The sequence below is a fragment of the Xiphophorus maculatus genome, chromosome 17, assembly GCF_002775205.1.
Source record: "Xiphophorus maculatus strain JP 163 A chromosome 17, X_maculatus-5.0-male, whole genome shotgun sequence".
In the NCBI taxonomy this organism is placed as follows: Eukaryota; Metazoa; Chordata; class Actinopteri; order Cyprinodontiformes; family Poeciliidae; genus Xiphophorus; species Xiphophorus maculatus.
The window spans coordinates 4,340,394-4,357,763 of NC_036459.1; the positions used below are offsets into that span (position 1 = coordinate 4,340,394).

A 17,370-nucleotide genomic window follows, 5' to 3' on the forward strand; every position below is an offset into this window, starting at 1 on the left:
TTTCTATGGTCTTGGAGAGTTTAGTACGTCTCAATGAAAACCTGTTAAAAAAAAAGTAACCTAAAAAATTTCAAGCACATCAATTTGTGCTTGGATGTCTTATAAAAAAAAAAACATGACTTAGTGCTAAATTTATGTCATAATATGTATTTGCAGGAGGCTGCAAAATTAGTTTTTGACCATAAGATTTTTTTCAGTGGCTAAATTATCCTGGGTCTCGGATAAATTGAGCAGTCACCTATTTTATTAATATAATGGGTCAAATTCATTTCTCCTGTTTCTGAATAAAGGCATACTCTCCTGGGCTATAAAAATTACACGTGAATGTTAAACTCAGTGGGTTTTTTGCCTGTTAAAGGTACTGAATGAGTGTGTGGGATTTTTCATGAATGTATCACAGTTGAATTAATTGTGATGGTGCTGCATTTTATTGTGCCTGTGGCTCTTACAACATAGCACTTTCTTTTTTTTTCCTATGAAGCACTTTGATCAGATGTTTAGGTGAATGCAAGTCGACACGTGGTTATTTTGTCATGTTTAATAAAAAGAGAAGTAGAGCCAGCTTGGATTGGTGATTAACACACTGAACAGTACCTTGCAAAAGTATTAACACTCGTTGAAAAATTTTTTTTTAGACTTTGTCATGTTACAAACACAAACTCTAATGTATTTCTTTGGGATTTTGTTCCATAAAACCAAAAGAACTATTTTTGGAGATTCCAGGACCCTGCTGTTTTGTGGTCTATGTGTCTTAATCTCATATGACTTAAATATGACAAATTTTCAAGGTCTATCGAGTTGAAACATTTGTCTGGGGCTTTGTTAGGTCTGTATAATTTGTAAGACATAAAATAAGTTTGTGTAGATGTGCCCAAAACATGTGAACCTTCCAGTAGATGGTAGTAAATAAAATTCTGACATTTGTGCAATGCATTTTTTTATGTGTATTTGTGATATTTTTAAACATCAAACTGTGGTGCTACCAGTTCTATTTAGAAGATGTATAAGTAGTAATTAGAATAAAGAATGCTCCACTTTTCAGATGTTTTTCTTTAACACTATGTATCAGTTTCTTTCCACTTCCAACTTTCTTTTTTTTTGGAACTCAATTTCACTTTAAAATACACATAAGATGGTGGTTGCAACATGACAAAACTTAAAAAAAACAAAGTTTAAGAATGTAAAATTTTTTGAAGCACTCCATATATAAACTGAACATTTTTATTAGCATCCTGGCCAATATTTATCTTAATATCTTATGGTACTATTTGTATTTTTGCTTTTCTTTTAGATGGATAGAGTACTTCTTATCTTCAGGTGGTTGGTAAATAGTGTTCTTCATCCCTGTCAGCCCGCTCAACTCAGTCAATATCTTAAACTATTACAATATAAATGCTCTTGACTTTTTTTCAAAGAATGTGCTATAACTTCAGTATATCCTCACAGCTAGTTTGACTGTGATATGTGGCTGATAACATCCCACTCCACGGAAACTGCCTTTAACTGCTTTCAGACTTTTTCCTTCCTCTGTAAAGAGTTGCACAACAGGTGTTTTTATCCTATGTTCTCTTTTCAAAAATAATGTTTCTCTTCAAATCACTCCTTTAGCCTCCCCCAGAGTCACCCTGTTGAAAATTTATGTTGACATTTTGAATTCCTCTAATGATTCTAATGGAAAGATGGGTTCTTATCTAATCCCGATATAGGAATTTAATTATCTTTTGATATCAATATTTGCCGATCCAGAATGCAATTAGTGTTGGTTTTGATAATGGTGTAAAATAAGCTCATATGAATGAAACACACAGGCATTGCCAGCTAAAGATGTTTATATCATTTACATTTTCAAGACACATTGTTACATAATAAGCACAAGAGTGATCTATTCATGCCTATGTTCACATTCAGCTGCAAAGCTGCAAAATCTGTCGAGAACACGGAGGAAAGAGGCCAAAAGACTTTACCCAGAGTTGATAGTTGTTTAACAAAATACGACCTTCAACTCTAATGCTTTATTAGGTGCAAAATGTTTATAAAATTATCTGAAAATTTATTGCAATAATTGGTTTACTGGGAAAAAATCTGATTCCCTAGTTAAGAGCATTTTAGTTGTAATTTGGAAAATGAATGAGATTTCCTAATAGTGTACTAATGACCAATGCCAATACAACTGGGCAAAATGTATTTTTGTTCATTTTACACGTTCAAATTCCAAAGGAAGCATAGAGCATGCTCCCAAATAGAGAATATACAACCCCAGGTGTATCACTAGTTCATTAATAAAAACATTGAGAAGAGTTAACTGTCTCAGTATGTTGCGATTGCGTGTGATTAGGTGTGATTAACATTTTTTATGGCTGTAATGTAGCAGATATATTCCTGAGTAAAACTAGCCTTAAACATGACCTCCAGTAGCACATAATCACAGATCCTGGATTCATGAATAGATCTGTGCTCTTGGTTGATGTCCAATACTAAAAAAAACATGTTGTTGCTGGGTTCAATATTGATATTGGATCAGTCCCATCTCTAATTTACAGTAAATAAGCTGTATTTTTATTAAAACATAAATGTTGGCTGTAAGAGTAACTAATTATGCACAGAAACCTGGTTCAGTTGCTAAGAGAACCAGTCTTCTTGCTTTTACTAATCAGTTAGTGGATAAACTCAAAATGTCAACATATAAATTTGATCCCTTTGTAGTACGTACAAGTCATTCTTTTTTGAGCACCTCCTTTAAAGGTTCACACTGTTTGACCGTCGGCTTGACCTGACACTCTTTTACAGCACAGAATTTCTCTGTTTGCTTGTAAAACGTCTTGTGTCTTTATGTTGGTCTCTTCATGTTGTACCCGTGTTCTTGTCTATGTTTTTATGTGTCTGTATTACATAGAAATTGCTGCTAAAGTCTCTTGTGAATCATTCCCGTCAGAGAGAATATTAAAAATGTTAGAATTACTATAGCTTTATTAATAATTGGGTTATAATGGAAAAAAAATCATTAATAGGGTTACCTTTTCTCATTTGTGTTTGTTGTTTGGGCTAAATTAAAACGCAGATAAGCTGTGATGCCAGTTCCTCCAAAATGCAGGTCTTTACCTGCAGAGATGTGCTTGGGTTGTTTTTAGTGGGTATTAGTTTACTACCTCATTTTTTTTCAGGTCCAGTGCAATTAATGTTGTAAAGATCCTGAGAGTCCTGCGAGTGCTGAGACCGCTGAGAGCCATCAACAGAGCCAAAGGACTAAAGGTTCACTCATACATGCAAAGAAAATACTCTCCTAGTTCAAAGAGGCCGACATTTATACACTAACTGTAATCTTTGCTGTGGTTTTTTAGCATGTCGTGCAGTGTGTTTTTGTGGCCATCAGAACCATCGGCAACATCGTCATCGTCACTACATTGCTCCAGTTTATGTTTGCCTGTATTGGAGTGCAACTATTCAAGGTAAAGAAAAGAGAGCAGAACATCTGTCTTTAGCTGTAGGAAAAATAAACCTGAAACAAAAATTCTATATCTTTCAAACAGGGAAAGTTCTTCTACTGTAGTGACAGCTCCAAACAGACTCAGGCAGAGTGCAGGTATGAAAACTCCCTTTTACCATGCATGGTATTTTTTTCTCTTAGACTCTATTTGCTGGACAAATCACATCAATGTGTGTGCACTTGTGTTTTCAGAGGTTCCTACATCATGTATAAGGATGGGGATGTGGGGAAACCAGGAAAAGCCCAGCGAATCTGGGAAAACAGCGACTTCAACTTTGATGATGTCCTGCAGGGAATGATGGCTTTGTTTGCCGTGTCTACGTTTGAGGGCTGGCCCGGGTGTGTTTCTTTCTACTTACATTGAATTACAGAAGACTTCATACTTCTTGAACTTTTTCACATATTTTCACATAAGAAACAAATATTTTGTCATTTTTTAATTACAAAGAAACACCAAGTATTGCTTTGAAATTGTTCCACAAAAAAAAAAAAAAGGGAAGTTTGTCATCCATTTGTTTTGCTCCCTTCTTAGTTGATACTTTTTGGTGCAGTTATGGTGGTGTTTATTTTAGGGATGCAATTTTTAAAGCTATTAGACAGTTTGTTTCACCTTTACATTTATGTGATTTTTTTTTTGCATTGGTTCACCACATAAAATACATTAAATAGACAGAAAAGGAAGGTTGTGGTTATAAGGTAACAAAATGTAAAAAAGTTCAAAAGGTACACATATTTTTGCATGCCACTACAAAGTTTAACTCATCCCTTTGTGGGTCTATCTCTGACAATTAACTCACATTTTTTTGTGTTCTCCATCTACTCTGGTCTGTTAGGTTGCTCTACCGAGCCATAGACTCTCACGCTGAAGATGTCGGTCCAATCTACAACTACCGCGTGGTCATTTCGATCTTCTTCATCATCTACATCATTATCATCGCCTTTTTCATGATGAACATTTTCGTCGGTTTCGTCATCGTCACATTTCAGGAGCAAGGAGAGCAGGAGTATAAGAACTGTGAGCTGGACAAGAACCAGGTAGTGCTTGGTTTAGTCTCAGGGCGCTTCATGGTGTGGTAGATCAGAGTCATGGACAGGGGAGGTTAGGCATTCAGTGTGACAATAGGGGACTGTCCTGCTTGACAATGGGATTTTATAATGTCAAACATGAAAATTTGAAAGGCAGGTTGCAGCAATAAGACAAGGTCACTCCAGAACAACTTACATTACTCATAAAGCTGATGCAGCAAGTTTGACAGAAGAGCGAAAAAGGAGCTGGTTTTGTTATGCATCATGGAACTATAATTTTTTTAGACCACCAAAACACTCTTCTAGATCTTCTACAGTATGCAATATAAGAGGTAAAAGCTCACATTTGTGGATGTTTGTCTCAGCGTCAGTGTGTGGAGTACGCCCTGAAGGCTCGCCCTCTGCGTCGCTACATCCCCAAGAACCCTTACCAGTACAAGGTGTGGTATGTGGTCAACTCTACCTACTTCGAGTACCTGATGTTCACTCTCATCCTCCTCAACACCATCTGTCTGGCCATGCAGGTGAGTCACACATGTACACCGACACTCAGCACTCTCCAGAGTTTTCAACAAGCCTGGTAAAGAGGGAAAAAAAAGCCTTTTGAAAATGTTCTGCTTTTATTGCAGTTGTACAAATACACACTAACAAGAAATCAAGGGGTTTCATGCAGGTGGAAAGAAAATCCCAAGTTAAGAATTACTGATTCTGAAACAACTTTGGGTATAATTCAGGATTTATGGACACTAATTAAGCGTTTTGAAATCAAAGATTAGATTTTTGTTGTTTCTGACTGAGATTATGCTATGATGTAGCAATAAAATACTTTTCTTTCGATGAGCCATACAAAAATTGTGGAGAGTGCTGCATTTAGTGATACTGTCAAAGTTGCATTCCTTTTTTTCTCTTTTGCAGCACCATGGACAGACCAAAAATTTCAATGATGCAATGAACATCCTCAACATGCTCTTCACAGGACTGTTCACAGTAGAGATGATCCTAAAATTAATCGCCTTCAAGCCCAGGGTACGTTCAACGGTACTTTATTGTAGATTTGAGAATGCCTTTTTATTTTGTGATATAAACAACGTACGCAAATATAATTTAAGGGGTATCGGTTTCATCATAACCATGCAAAACAGAACAGAAAGTGCACAGCATATTTTAATCTCACTGCTCCTTTGTTACTTCACTGTGGTTGCAATGTAGCTTCATACATTCATTGGTCCAGGCTAATAATCCCCTTGTGTATTAGCAATTCAAACAGTAACAGATGGGAATGCTTCGCTCAATTACAGCAGCGTTAATGGAAAAATCCCTACAAACAATCAGTAGCATACTTCTACCTCCTGAATTAAGAGCTCAGGTTTCAAATCTATTTTGTACGATAACATTTTGAATTATAAAGCTATCTTTCAATATAGAAAATTACACTAAGTATTTAAATTAAAAATCATGAAATATTTACTGTATGTATGAGAAATATTTCTTTGTTGCTGCATGATTGAACTTTGCAAAGTTCTTGTAAGAATTTCTGCTAAAAAAACATGTCACTTTGTGTGGTTTGACAATCACTGAACTATTCATGTGAAAAAAGGCTCAGGTCTACTTTGCAGGTAATCTTGGAATTGGCTCCAGCATGAAATCCTATCTGGACGTCTACTGCAGGCTATCTAATTTATTGTTTATTTCTTTTTAAACAGGTTTTACAGCCAACACGAGCCAAAAGGACGTCGAAATGTTTTACATGGCTTTTCTAATTTTTAAATTTTTTTTTATTTGGGAGTTATTTTATATGATTGTATGCTTCTGGTTTTAAGCAAGTTTGTCAAGATTTGTAGTGGTTGATGATGCCTATGTTAGCTTGTTAGATGTATTTTATTAGCATTCATTAGCACTGTAAATAAATTCAAATACGCCTGATTTTTAACATGAACTTTACTATGATTTCCTAAAAATGACTAAAGCCAATGTACCAAAGATTAGTTAAGATATTTTTTTATTTATAGAGCTACTATGTAGAACACCAGATAATAGATTATGTTACAATGGCAGTTCAGTACATATGGTGTCTTGCAAAAGTGTATGTACATATATATTTTAATTATGTACCTTATATGCTATATTTTCCAGCCAGACGTTTGTATTTTATTAGGATTTTATGTGCCAGGCCAACATGAATGGATACAACCAGGCACAAACTTAATAAGGGAGGTAGTCTTTTATCTTGTTGTAGCGTGGGACAAAATTAACCCAAACCCCAAGCTTTAGAAAATATTATAGAGCACTGTTCAATCCATTGCCTGAAAATGGAAAGACTATGGCACCACTGCAAATCTACTAAGACCACCTTAACTGCAAATACGGTAAATGAAGCATCAACAAGATCCATGGTCGATTTGGAGGAGCTGCAGTGATCGACAGTAAAATGCTGGAAAGCAAAAAACTAAAAATGCATTTTTTAGTAGTCATAGGGAACCCGGTCAAGGTAGACCGGAAGATAAACAGAGAAAGTTTGTCAGATGTTACAAAAGACTTCAGATTGAGATTGACCTTTCAGCAGGTCAAAGGTCACAATCATAGAGCCAAAGCAACAATTAAATGACTAAGAGCAAATGATATTCATATGCCAGGATGGCCAAGTCAATGTCCCGTACTAAATCCAACCGGCAAGTGTTGAACATTTATGTTCAAATCAATCAATCATTTTGTTGGTGCATAAAATCCTAAAAAAAAATTCATGGAATTTTGTGGTTGTAATAAAGTTCAAGGGGTTTCCGTATTTTTGCAAGGCACCGAAAATAACAACAGTTGAACACACCATTTTGAACGGGTCCAAAATTTTATGGTAACATCTTGCACTTTTATGTGTCAGCTCATCAAGTTGAGCTGATTGGGGTTGTTTTTTTTAAGTTTCTACAGTCCACTGTACAGCTTCATACCACTTTAATGGGGGCTGCGAAGTGGCAGCAGATGTTGTTTTCCTTCTAACATACCTTTCTCACCCTCCTCCTCTTGCTCACCTCATCCTGTGTAGGGGTACTTTAGTGATCCCTGGAATGTGTTTGATTTCCTCATCGTAATTGGCAGCATAATAGACGTCATTCTCAGTGAGATCAACGTAAGTACGATGTCCCCCTTTTCGCTCTCGTTGTCTTTTCTCTTCCTGTCCTCGTCTCGTATTTCTTTTCTCCACTCTCCTTCCCCTCTTCTTGACTTCTTCTGTGTCAGGCTGCTGTTTCTGTCTTCTTTGTCAGCCTGTTTCTCTTTCTTCCTTCTTCCTCCTTCTTCTCCTCTCCCTTCGTACTTAAATCCAAGATGGCCACTGCCACTAAGGGGGACCCGTTTCGTCTCCTTCTCCCAGCCTTATGGCTTTCCAAACAAGAAAGAAGAGCCTTCGCAGGCAGGGTTCAGCTTTAAAGAGTTTATCCATTGCGCTCTCCTTCTTTGCTCCACTGTATTTGAAATGTTGTTGGGTTCTAGATTTATTTTATTTGATCGCACATACCCCTCACTAACTGAACTAACTCACTGACCAATCGCAAGCAGTGTCACGCAGCTTCTTAACTCCAGCAGAAGGCACTTTTTCATTGTTGTTGTGATTTTGTTCCTGACTGTGGTTCTTGACGACATCTCCTCTCGTGGACAAGCATGACCAGCTGCTGCTGCTCCTCCTCTGCTGTCCATCTTTTTCAGACTGCCCCTTCTTTTGTTTTGTTCACCGTTTAATTTTGTTGATTCTTTCCCTCTTTCCTCCTGCTCAGAACTCCAATGCTCCTGTATGTAATGTTTTTATCTTATTTTTTCTCCTCTCTCCTTTGATTTCGATCATTTCCATCTCTTTTTATGTCTTACGTTCTGTCCTTTTCTTTGTTCTTCTGTTGTTTTCCCCCTTTTCTTTCCATTTCCTACACAGCATTATTTTGTTGATGCATGGAACACATTTGATGCCTTGATAGTTGTGGGTAGCATTGTTGACATAGCGATCACTGAGGTTAACGTAAGTAGTCCAACTCCCTCCCTTCCTTCCTTTTTGCCTTGCCTGACATGCCATTCCCTCACACACAAACAGACCGAGCACTGATTCCTATCTCGCAAGCTTTCAAATAACCAAGTGAACTTCAGAGACGGCCATTGAAATTCACAGATGTTGCAGAATCAAATCAAAACACGGTCATTATTCCCCCAAATTTTTATTATATAAACTGCATGTTCTGCAACACACTGTTACCCTCTTCTCACTGCCAATTTTTTGATGTGATTCCCAAATATTTGAAACGGCTACAGATAGGTGCACATGCCTCGGTCTGCTGAGTGTTGGTAGCATCAAAGACTATTGCATTTGTCAATAGAAACCTTTTGCATTTCTTCAGCACTTGGTTTGGTTACACATTATCTGATCCTTCATCACTGCCAGAGGGAAGTACGAAACATTACCCTGGCATGATGGACACTGTATAGCATGGAAGATACAAAGGTGGCATATCCAGGCCCGTTTCTGTGTCGAATGTTTTCCGAACAGATCAACACACATGCAAAACGCATGACTCTTCAAGTATTAAAGAACAGCGGAAGATATTTTCAGTTTTGACCCGAGGCTCGAAAACTCTCAATTCAAACATTACCAGGAACACTTGAAGTTTAAATGAGGGGGAAAAAATTACAAGTTGCTTTAATCATAATGTGCATACATGGGGGGAGAATTTGATCCATAAATGGATTCACTCAGTACTCCGTGAAATTTATGCAAATGTATGCATGACTTCATTTAATATCGGCATGGAGGCTCAATGGTCAGCAGTGGGGCTGAATAAGAATGAATTCTCCCAAAGACAAAGTCAAATGTTCAGTGTTTGTTGTGTTTACATATTAAGAACAACGGTTGCTTTATGTGATACTAAGGTACTGTTTGTGAAAGGAGAAGAGACGACTACATGTTGTCTCTGGATAGACTTTCAGCATATTTTCTATTAAAGTAAAAGAAAAAAAATATACTATTATCTGAATGGTTAAATAACTAATTGATCTTTAGATTATTTTACACTTAGAGTAAAAAGTTATCATGGTTATGCATGCAATTAAATGTAGCATGTAACAACCCACTTGTGTTAGGATTACATCATAAGTGCCGGAAACAGTTTCCATTCATGACAAGACTTGATGTTTCACAAAATGCACGAAATTTCTTCAAGTTTAGCTCATAAAAATGTTTTGAGCTACACCAACGTACAGTAAGAGAATATTTTGGCCGTTTAACTAAGAAAACTAAACTCTATACACTCTGGTTACCCATTATAAATTAGCTGCTAAGACATGGCCATCTTAATTAATCTTAAAGTGGTTGTGAATGAGTAATTGGTGCAACTATTTAATACACATAAAAGTTAGGCTTGATACTGACTGGCAAATATTTTACAAAGGCAATAAAGAAAACAGGGATGGATGTATATTGTTTGCTGGAAATTATCCCATATTATCAGATATTAGTTTCATTGAGGACAAGAAGCAAGTACAGAATGTTTGTGGCACACTGGTTTATTCCCCTGAGCTGAAAAGCATGTTTTACCTCAGAAAACAGTGGCTCTTGCATACAAATTAAAGCTGGTTTATCCCAGGAGTGTATGAGTTTGGCACTTTTTCTTATGGCTTTAGAAAGGGAATCCATTTGCCGCATGAGAGGCTAACTATGCTGCCTTTAAAAGACACAGGATAAATTCCCAACTGTATCTGGATATTACATGTTTTATTCAGCTTTTTACCAGCACTATTTTTTTGCAGGAATTTTTTTGCAGTAGCCACCTTAATGTCGAGGTTTACTGGGCCAGTGATATACACCTTTGTCATCTATACAGTTCACTGATGTTGCACTGCACACTTTGGTTTGAATTGTGCACCTTAGTTGACTGATTGGGTCAGTTTGAGAGATTAATTGATTGATTTGGTTAATTGAATGAGTAATCTTTTTTTATTCTTACGTCTAATCTAAAGGCATGCACCAAGTCCTTTTCCTTTTCCTTTTATTTACTTGAAGTCTTATAATAATTTGGGCGTTGAGTATCCAAAGCTACACTTTGGGTTTTTCGCTCTCTCTCTCTCTTTTTTTAAGAAACCCTCCGCACTTCAATCCTGATAGAAATGCCTGTTTTGAACCACGGCCCTGTTAAATAGGCATTTCAAATGTTAGCCTGCCACTTCATTTCATTAGTCACAGAAGTCCAAGTCCTTTTTTCCAACTGCATAGCACATGAAATGCTTTTTTTTAAAGTACGAAATGAAGTGTCGTGACAGACTAGCTTTTAAAATGTTATCACTTTGTCTTTAGTAAATAATTAAAAGGCCAAAACATCCCATCTGGGTGCGCCCACTTTCCCGCTCTGTTGGGTGCCTGTTGACTTAGATTAGCTGAATTAGTTTTTTTGCAGCTATTGAAAGAAAAATATATTTCGCTAATGCTGGGTCTTTAATTCTCCCCCAGCATCCTGCGGGTGCTTCTTAAACTTTGTCTGGATTCTTTTACATTTTACTTTGGTTTGTGTAGAACTAGTATGACTAGATTGGTAGTGGTTTGCTCTGCGTGATGTCTTGCAGAGGATGTCAGTTATGGATTGCATCTATTTCTCTCTCTTTCTTTGGAATGCTTCCTCCTTTCCTAACTTTCTTGCCTTTCTTCTTTGCTTTCTGAGCTTTTTCAGTTCACTTTACCTTCTGTTGTTGATGTTTATATCTCCTTCTCTTTATCTTTTTTCTCTCGTCGGTCTGCGGTGCTGCTTGCTCTCCTGAAATGCAAGCAGGGCAACATGGGCTTTCCTTCGTCCTCACAGCTCAATCCGCTAGTTGCATCATCATGAAATGTCGTTTAGCATACATTTCATGTAATGATTGAAACATTTCTCACAATTAGAGAACTTGACGTTCTTAAAGTATCAATTTGAAGAGGACTCCCATGTTACCCATAGAACTGACTGATTTTTTTTTTTTTGCTTGAAAATTTTATGTGCAATGTGAGAAAGCAGCTCAAGTTCATTTAAATAAGCTCGTAAATCCAGAGCTGCAGATAGAATCACACACATCTGCACGGTTCAGCCTGAACAGATGTCTGTTTATTGGATTGATTTGTCTCTATTTGTTCTGGACGCACGTTCACCACATGTAGCAGTTCACTCGGGGACACTGTTTTCCTGTAATCTGTCATGTGGTTCCTAATTATAAAACTGAAATTTTAGTAGTACTACAACTCAATATATTACAGCTTATTTCAAAAATTTACTTCAGATCAATTGAGCACATACAGTTTTTAAGTTTTCATTCAACCGTATGGAAATTTTTTACTCTACAGAACCCAAATAAAAGACTGTTTTTCTGATGTAACAAAAGGCATTCCTTTATAAAAAAAATGGGTTTTTTTACATATATTCATATATATATTGTGCAATTCAAGTGATAAGTAAACTAATTTATTAGATACAGTTACATAAACAGGCACACTATTAAACCAATACTTTGGTGATGCACATTTTGATTCAAATTTAGAATTTGATCTTCTCCATCTTATCCTTTAGTTTGAGGGAAACTTATACAGTGTAAATGAATTTTCTAGAATCTCATTGTACAGAAATCGATTATAGGCAAAAAGGCTAAACTCACTAAAGTTTATAGTGAATATTACAAGAATATGCTTTATTCATGACACATGTGTGATCATATTATGTGTATGACCTTGTTAAAATCCCTTCCTTCTCCCCCAAAATATATTTCGTATTTAGTATTTCCTGTTCTTTTTATTTTTCTTACTATGATTTTATAACACTTTGTTTCCTGACTTTCCGATTTTCACTTCCTTTTGTTTGTTGCTTTCCTATTTAACTTCCTCCCCTTTCTTTAAACCAAGTCTGTGAAATCATTTTTAATTGCAGTTATATTGTGGGAAGGCTTTTTAACATGGCCAGTTAAAACACAGAGTGTCACTAAACGTTTTGCTCGTCTATGGCTTCAGTCTTAAATGCTGTAATCCCAGGGATGACCAGCAGGTGTCGCCCTACAGGCTGCTATTGCCAAGTCTTGCAATAGACACAAATGGTCTTAAAATAAATTGCATTGAGATACACATAAACCCAATTCTTATTAACTTTTCAAGCCACCATCAGCCAAAAATAATCACCTTCATGAAACTAGATCCATTCAGCAAACATGCCATCTCAGTTGAAACGGCTTCAGCTGGATGCAAGAAAATACAATAACTTCAGGGAGGCCACATCATATATGCAGAGACATCTGTTTCCATGACATCAGCCTATAAAGATACAGACAGGTCTATCAATCAAGAAGTGTTGGGGACCTTAAAGCTTTGGACAGATGTGTTCCTCACAGGTTCTACATATTTCAGCCATCCGCTGCTTTGATAGGGAGGGATTTTATGTAGCCTTGGGAGGAGATGGGGGCCATCTGCCTGTGCCATAAGATCACACATAAATCTCCCTTTAGGCTCAGATGAAATGACACTTGTCACCAATATGTGTAGGTTGATCAAAGTCTGAACTCCTGTGTTGTGGTTTGTGGGAGGTGTGGGCAGAGGGTTCACAAACACACACACACACAGAGAGAGAGGCATTCAGGCGCTATTCTGGTGCTGATCTTTGTTGCCTTTCCTTAAAGCCAGCTGACTCGTCCTCGTCCTCCTCCTCCTCCTCTTCGTCCTCCTCTTCCTCTTCTTCCTCCTCTCACCCCCATGTGGTAAGGCCAATGGTACGCCCCAACGGTAACCTCGTCCGCCTCCCTGCCTCCTCTATCATCTTTCCATCCCTCTTTTCTTCTTTCTATCCCTCTTTCTGACCATCAAAAGCATTCCGGCGTGTCATCTTACTTCTGTTGCTCGAGCATGCTCAGAGTTACATTCCTGTCCATCTTGTTTATATTGTGAATACATATATATATATATATATAAATGTATATGGGCGTGTGTGTGTGAATGTGCGGTAAGGGACACTGCGTATTGCAGGTCTGGTATAACTGGAGTTTTGTGACTTATGTAGATTTATTGTTGTGTTTCGTATTGTGGCATCTTTTGTGCTTTCACATCGGTCCAAGTCATCGTGATCACGCCATCACGCAGCCTTTTTCTCTTCTCCACTGGCCTCCACATCTATCCGTTTATCTATCTATCCATCCAACTGCAGTGCCTTAAGAAGGATTACCTTATAAACAACAAACTTCAGTATATTTTATATGCATTTAATGTTTTAGACCAACACAAAGTAATTATAAAGGAGAAGCAAAATTATGGTTTTCAATATTATTTACAAATAATACATAGATTCAGCCCCTTTTATCTGATACCATAACTTAATTATTCAATGAAGTCCATTTAACATGAGTATAAAGTTCACAGCTCAGGTGGACTAATTTGTTGACAGGACAATTATTTGTGCACTCCAAAGCAACTGAAAGCCATTGTTGGAAAAAAGCTGTTTCAGCAGAGACAGGAAAGCTGGTCAGAGTTGATGGAAATATGATTGAAGCTAAATATAGGGCAGGCCTGGGGGAAAACTTAGTAAGAGACATGAAGATTGAGCTTCATCTTCCAGAACAACAACCTTAAACAAACACAATGAAATGGATTAGATAAATGGTTTCCAACTCCAATTCCCAGTATTTTATCTTACAGCTTTCTTATACATATCTGCTCCAACACACCTGAATTTAATAAATGACCTGTGCTGAATTTGATAATAGGGAGGTAATTGAGTCATTTGATTCAAGTGTGTTGCAGTAGAGATGCATCTATCAGAAACTCCTAACTGAAGTTGAGAGAATATAAATGATGCAATTTTAAGTTTTTTATCTTCTTCAAAGAAGAAGAAAACCTTCCACTTCAAAATAATGTGCAACTTTGTCTTGGTCTGTTACACAAATTTCCACACTAATGTTTGTGACAAAAGATGAGAAAAAGTTCTCTTTAGCCAGGCACTGCATCTGTCTATGTTTCAGTATCAAATTCTGCTGTTTTGTTTGTATCTGATTAAATCAAACTATTTTTCATCTTCAGTCTCTCTTTCTCGCTCTCCTCCTCTCTCTGTCACACTTTCTGTCACTGTACTTCTCTTGCCCACTTGCCCAACTCTTCTATTGGTGCAGTGGCGCCCACTGTGGTGCAGTTGTGGTATTACTTGCAGTGCTGAACTGTGATTTCCACTCCTGAGAAAGACGCATCGTTTTCCACTTATCTGTCAGGGGAGTCTGGGACAAAATCTATTCTTAAAAGAAGTTAACTTCTATTGTAAAAGATAGCAAAATTCATTCTAAAATAAAAATGTTTGAGTTTTAGTGCACAAAATTACCCATAATTTAGCTAAGTGCTATGTTTAAAGGTATGTGTAATATTCTGTTGTCCCAAACTGCAATGAGATGTGTGGAGAATGACCAGTTCTTTGTAAGAGCGCACAGTGTGTTCTTTGTGGGATTAACATGAGGACTTGATGGCTTCTTGGAAAAATACAAATGGCAAAATAGAATCAAGTTTTAGACAGGTTGCTGTGTTTCATGGGTCACATTCAGATTGTTTAACATTTCCTCGTCATTTTTGCTGTTTTTATTGTTAGTCCGGACTTCGCTTCCAACCCATTAATTAGACCTTTAGTCATATTGTCTCTGTAGTTTTTACTTCTTTTGTTATACAGAAATACTGCACTTTATATCTTCCCTTTTTGTCACAGAGCAAGCAGAAATGGTATAAATAAATAAATCTATATTAGAAAAGCACTCAGCCAGACGTCTAAATATTTAATCGCTTGTTAGTTCCTGTGGGCAGCGTCAGTGGCTTTAAGATGTTGGAACTAAGGGTTTTCTCCAAATTTGAATTTTTTATTTTTATTTTATATAAACCATTTGAAATGGCAAATTTTCCAACACATGCCAAGTAATTGATTGTTCAAAAGGCAACTTCTGTGGTGTTTAACAAAGTTTCAGGAAGATGTAATCAGATATGGCACATGAAAGTGTAGCTTAGCTACAATGTTTTCCTATTCTCCAGTTGTGCAGCTGTGATGTATGATAATTAGCTAACAAGCTAGAGCTTTCATGCTGTATCTGGTTCTACCTGGTGGCTGCATAGCTTCATGGAAGTATATACAGGTGCATCTTAATAAATTAGAATGTGATCAAGACAATAAATTTTAGTAATTTAATTAAGGCAACAAATGCTATTCTGGTTGTTCAAGGAGCAGTATAATGAAAAATGTAGATGGAGGAAAAAATGTAGAAATTTGTACACAAACTACAGGGATAACAAGAGCTGTATCACAGTGGAAAATCTATTCACTACTTTGGAGGAGATTCACAAAGCAAGGAGAGTCCGGAGTTAATGCTTTAAAAGTCACTTCATACACGTCTAAGATTATCTAAATCTATATTGTTCATTCAACTGAAAAGCTTTTTGAAAATGCTGGTTTTATTTTCCATTTGGACTTGCTATGCTACCTGACCATGTTGACAAAAGTACAAATTCCAGGATTAATACACGGTGCTAGACCGGCCAGTAACAATACACATGAGCTGAATGGAGCTATTAAAGAAACCTGGGCTTTCTTAGCACCTCAGCAGAGCCACAGGCTGAGCTGCATGCCTGCAGCACTTATTCAAAATATTGAGTGTTTATATAGTGTATAGACACTTTTGGACATTTTTTTAAATTATTGGGCTTAGATAATAATCAAGTTCTTTGAAAAAGAATATTTTGAGCTGAACTGTAAGCCAAAATCACCAAAAGTAATACAAATAAACTCTCGAAATATGTCAGTGTGTGACAAATATGGGATTCACTTTCGATTACAACCCAATTTATTAAAATTGCGCCTGTACCTCTCAGAGTTGAAGACTTTTGGTCAGTCTCAGTTGCTGTAAATATAAAGAAGCATAGCCATCCAGATCAAAAATACAGTTTTGCAATTAAGAGTCAGAGACCTTTGTCATTAGGAAGCTGCTGGATAATTTTATTTGTTGCCAAATAATTTTTCCATGAAGTCACATAAATAAGCATGACTGCCCGATTCTCTCCCAGATCTCTTTTCTTGTTTTATTTTGATGGGATTTCCTTAGGACGCTGATTTCCATTTATTAACTTTGTGTGTTTGTGTGTGTGTTTATATGTGTGTTATGCATATTTACATCCACGTCTTCGTGTTTATGGTAATATGCATACAAACGACCTGTGTGGTTCATATGTCTTTGTGTATATATGCATGTCTGTCATTGCCCATTTATACCCATCTGTGTGAACTGTGTGTGGGGGCGTGTGTGTGTGTGTGTGTGCTTCCCTCCCTTATCAATTTGCATGTGTTCCCATGCGTCCTGTGTTTTTTTTTCCTCTGAAAAAAAACACCAAACCCCACCAAAAGGGACTTCAGAATTCTGAAGAGAACGCCAGGATCTCCATCACCTTCTTCCGGCTGTTCCGCGTGATGAGGCTGGTGAAGCTGCTATCTCGCGGGGAAGGGATTCGGACCCTGCTGTGGACCTTCATCAAATCTTTCCAAGTGAGGGGAGAACCGGACACTACATGCTAGAGAAAATGGGGCGGCGCACAAGTGCTAATCTAACTCACTTTGCACTTTCTTATAAAACTATGGTCTTGTTTGAGGGTCTAAGATTACAAGACTGAAACCCAACAATGTCTCCTTTCCTTACCTCATCCCTCCCTGCTCTTTATTTTGCAGAAAGTCATAGAGATGGGATGAAGGAGGTAATGGAGAGGAGGTTTGGATTCCAGCAGCATAGTTAGGGAAATAGGATGAAATTATAAATACTTTTTTCTGCTTCTTCCCCATCTCCACCTCTTCTTTTTCATCTTCTAGCTCCCTTCTCAATTC

General features: G+C 37.1%; 1 protein-coding gene across 8 annotated transcripts in view; it reads left to right on the forward strand.

The window, feature by feature from the left end:
- Window positions 1-17,370, forward strand: part of cacna1c (calcium voltage-gated channel subunit alpha1 C) — a 186,796-nt gene that overhangs the window by 148,811 nt on the left and 20,615 nt on the right. For 4 of the 8 annotated variants that reach the window (XM_023350203.1, XM_023350204.1, XM_023350205.1 and 1 more), the window contains 11 exons: window positions 3,162-3,249; window positions 3,339-3,446; window positions 3,528-3,580; window positions 3,677-3,823; window positions 4,318-4,519; window positions 4,876-5,034; window positions 5,426-5,536; window positions 7,548-7,631; window positions 8,427-8,510; window positions 13,163-13,252; window positions 16,900-17,037. In XM_023350203.1, the coding sequence (XP_023205971.1) occupies window positions 3,162-3,249; window positions 3,339-3,446; window positions 3,528-3,580; window positions 3,677-3,823; window positions 4,318-4,519; window positions 4,876-5,034; window positions 5,426-5,536; window positions 7,548-7,631; window positions 8,427-8,510; window positions 13,163-13,252; window positions 16,900-17,037 (1,264 nt within the window). Of the gene's footprint in view, window positions 1-1,291; window positions 1,325-3,161; window positions 3,250-3,338; window positions 3,447-3,527; window positions 3,581-3,676; window positions 3,824-4,317; window positions 4,520-4,875; window positions 5,035-5,425; window positions 5,537-7,547; window positions 7,632-8,426; window positions 8,511-13,162; window positions 13,253-16,899; window positions 17,038-17,370 lie in introns of all 8 variants that reach the window. The other 4 variants (XM_023350208.1, XM_023350209.1, XM_023350207.1 and 1 more) reach the window with 3 other exon arrangements.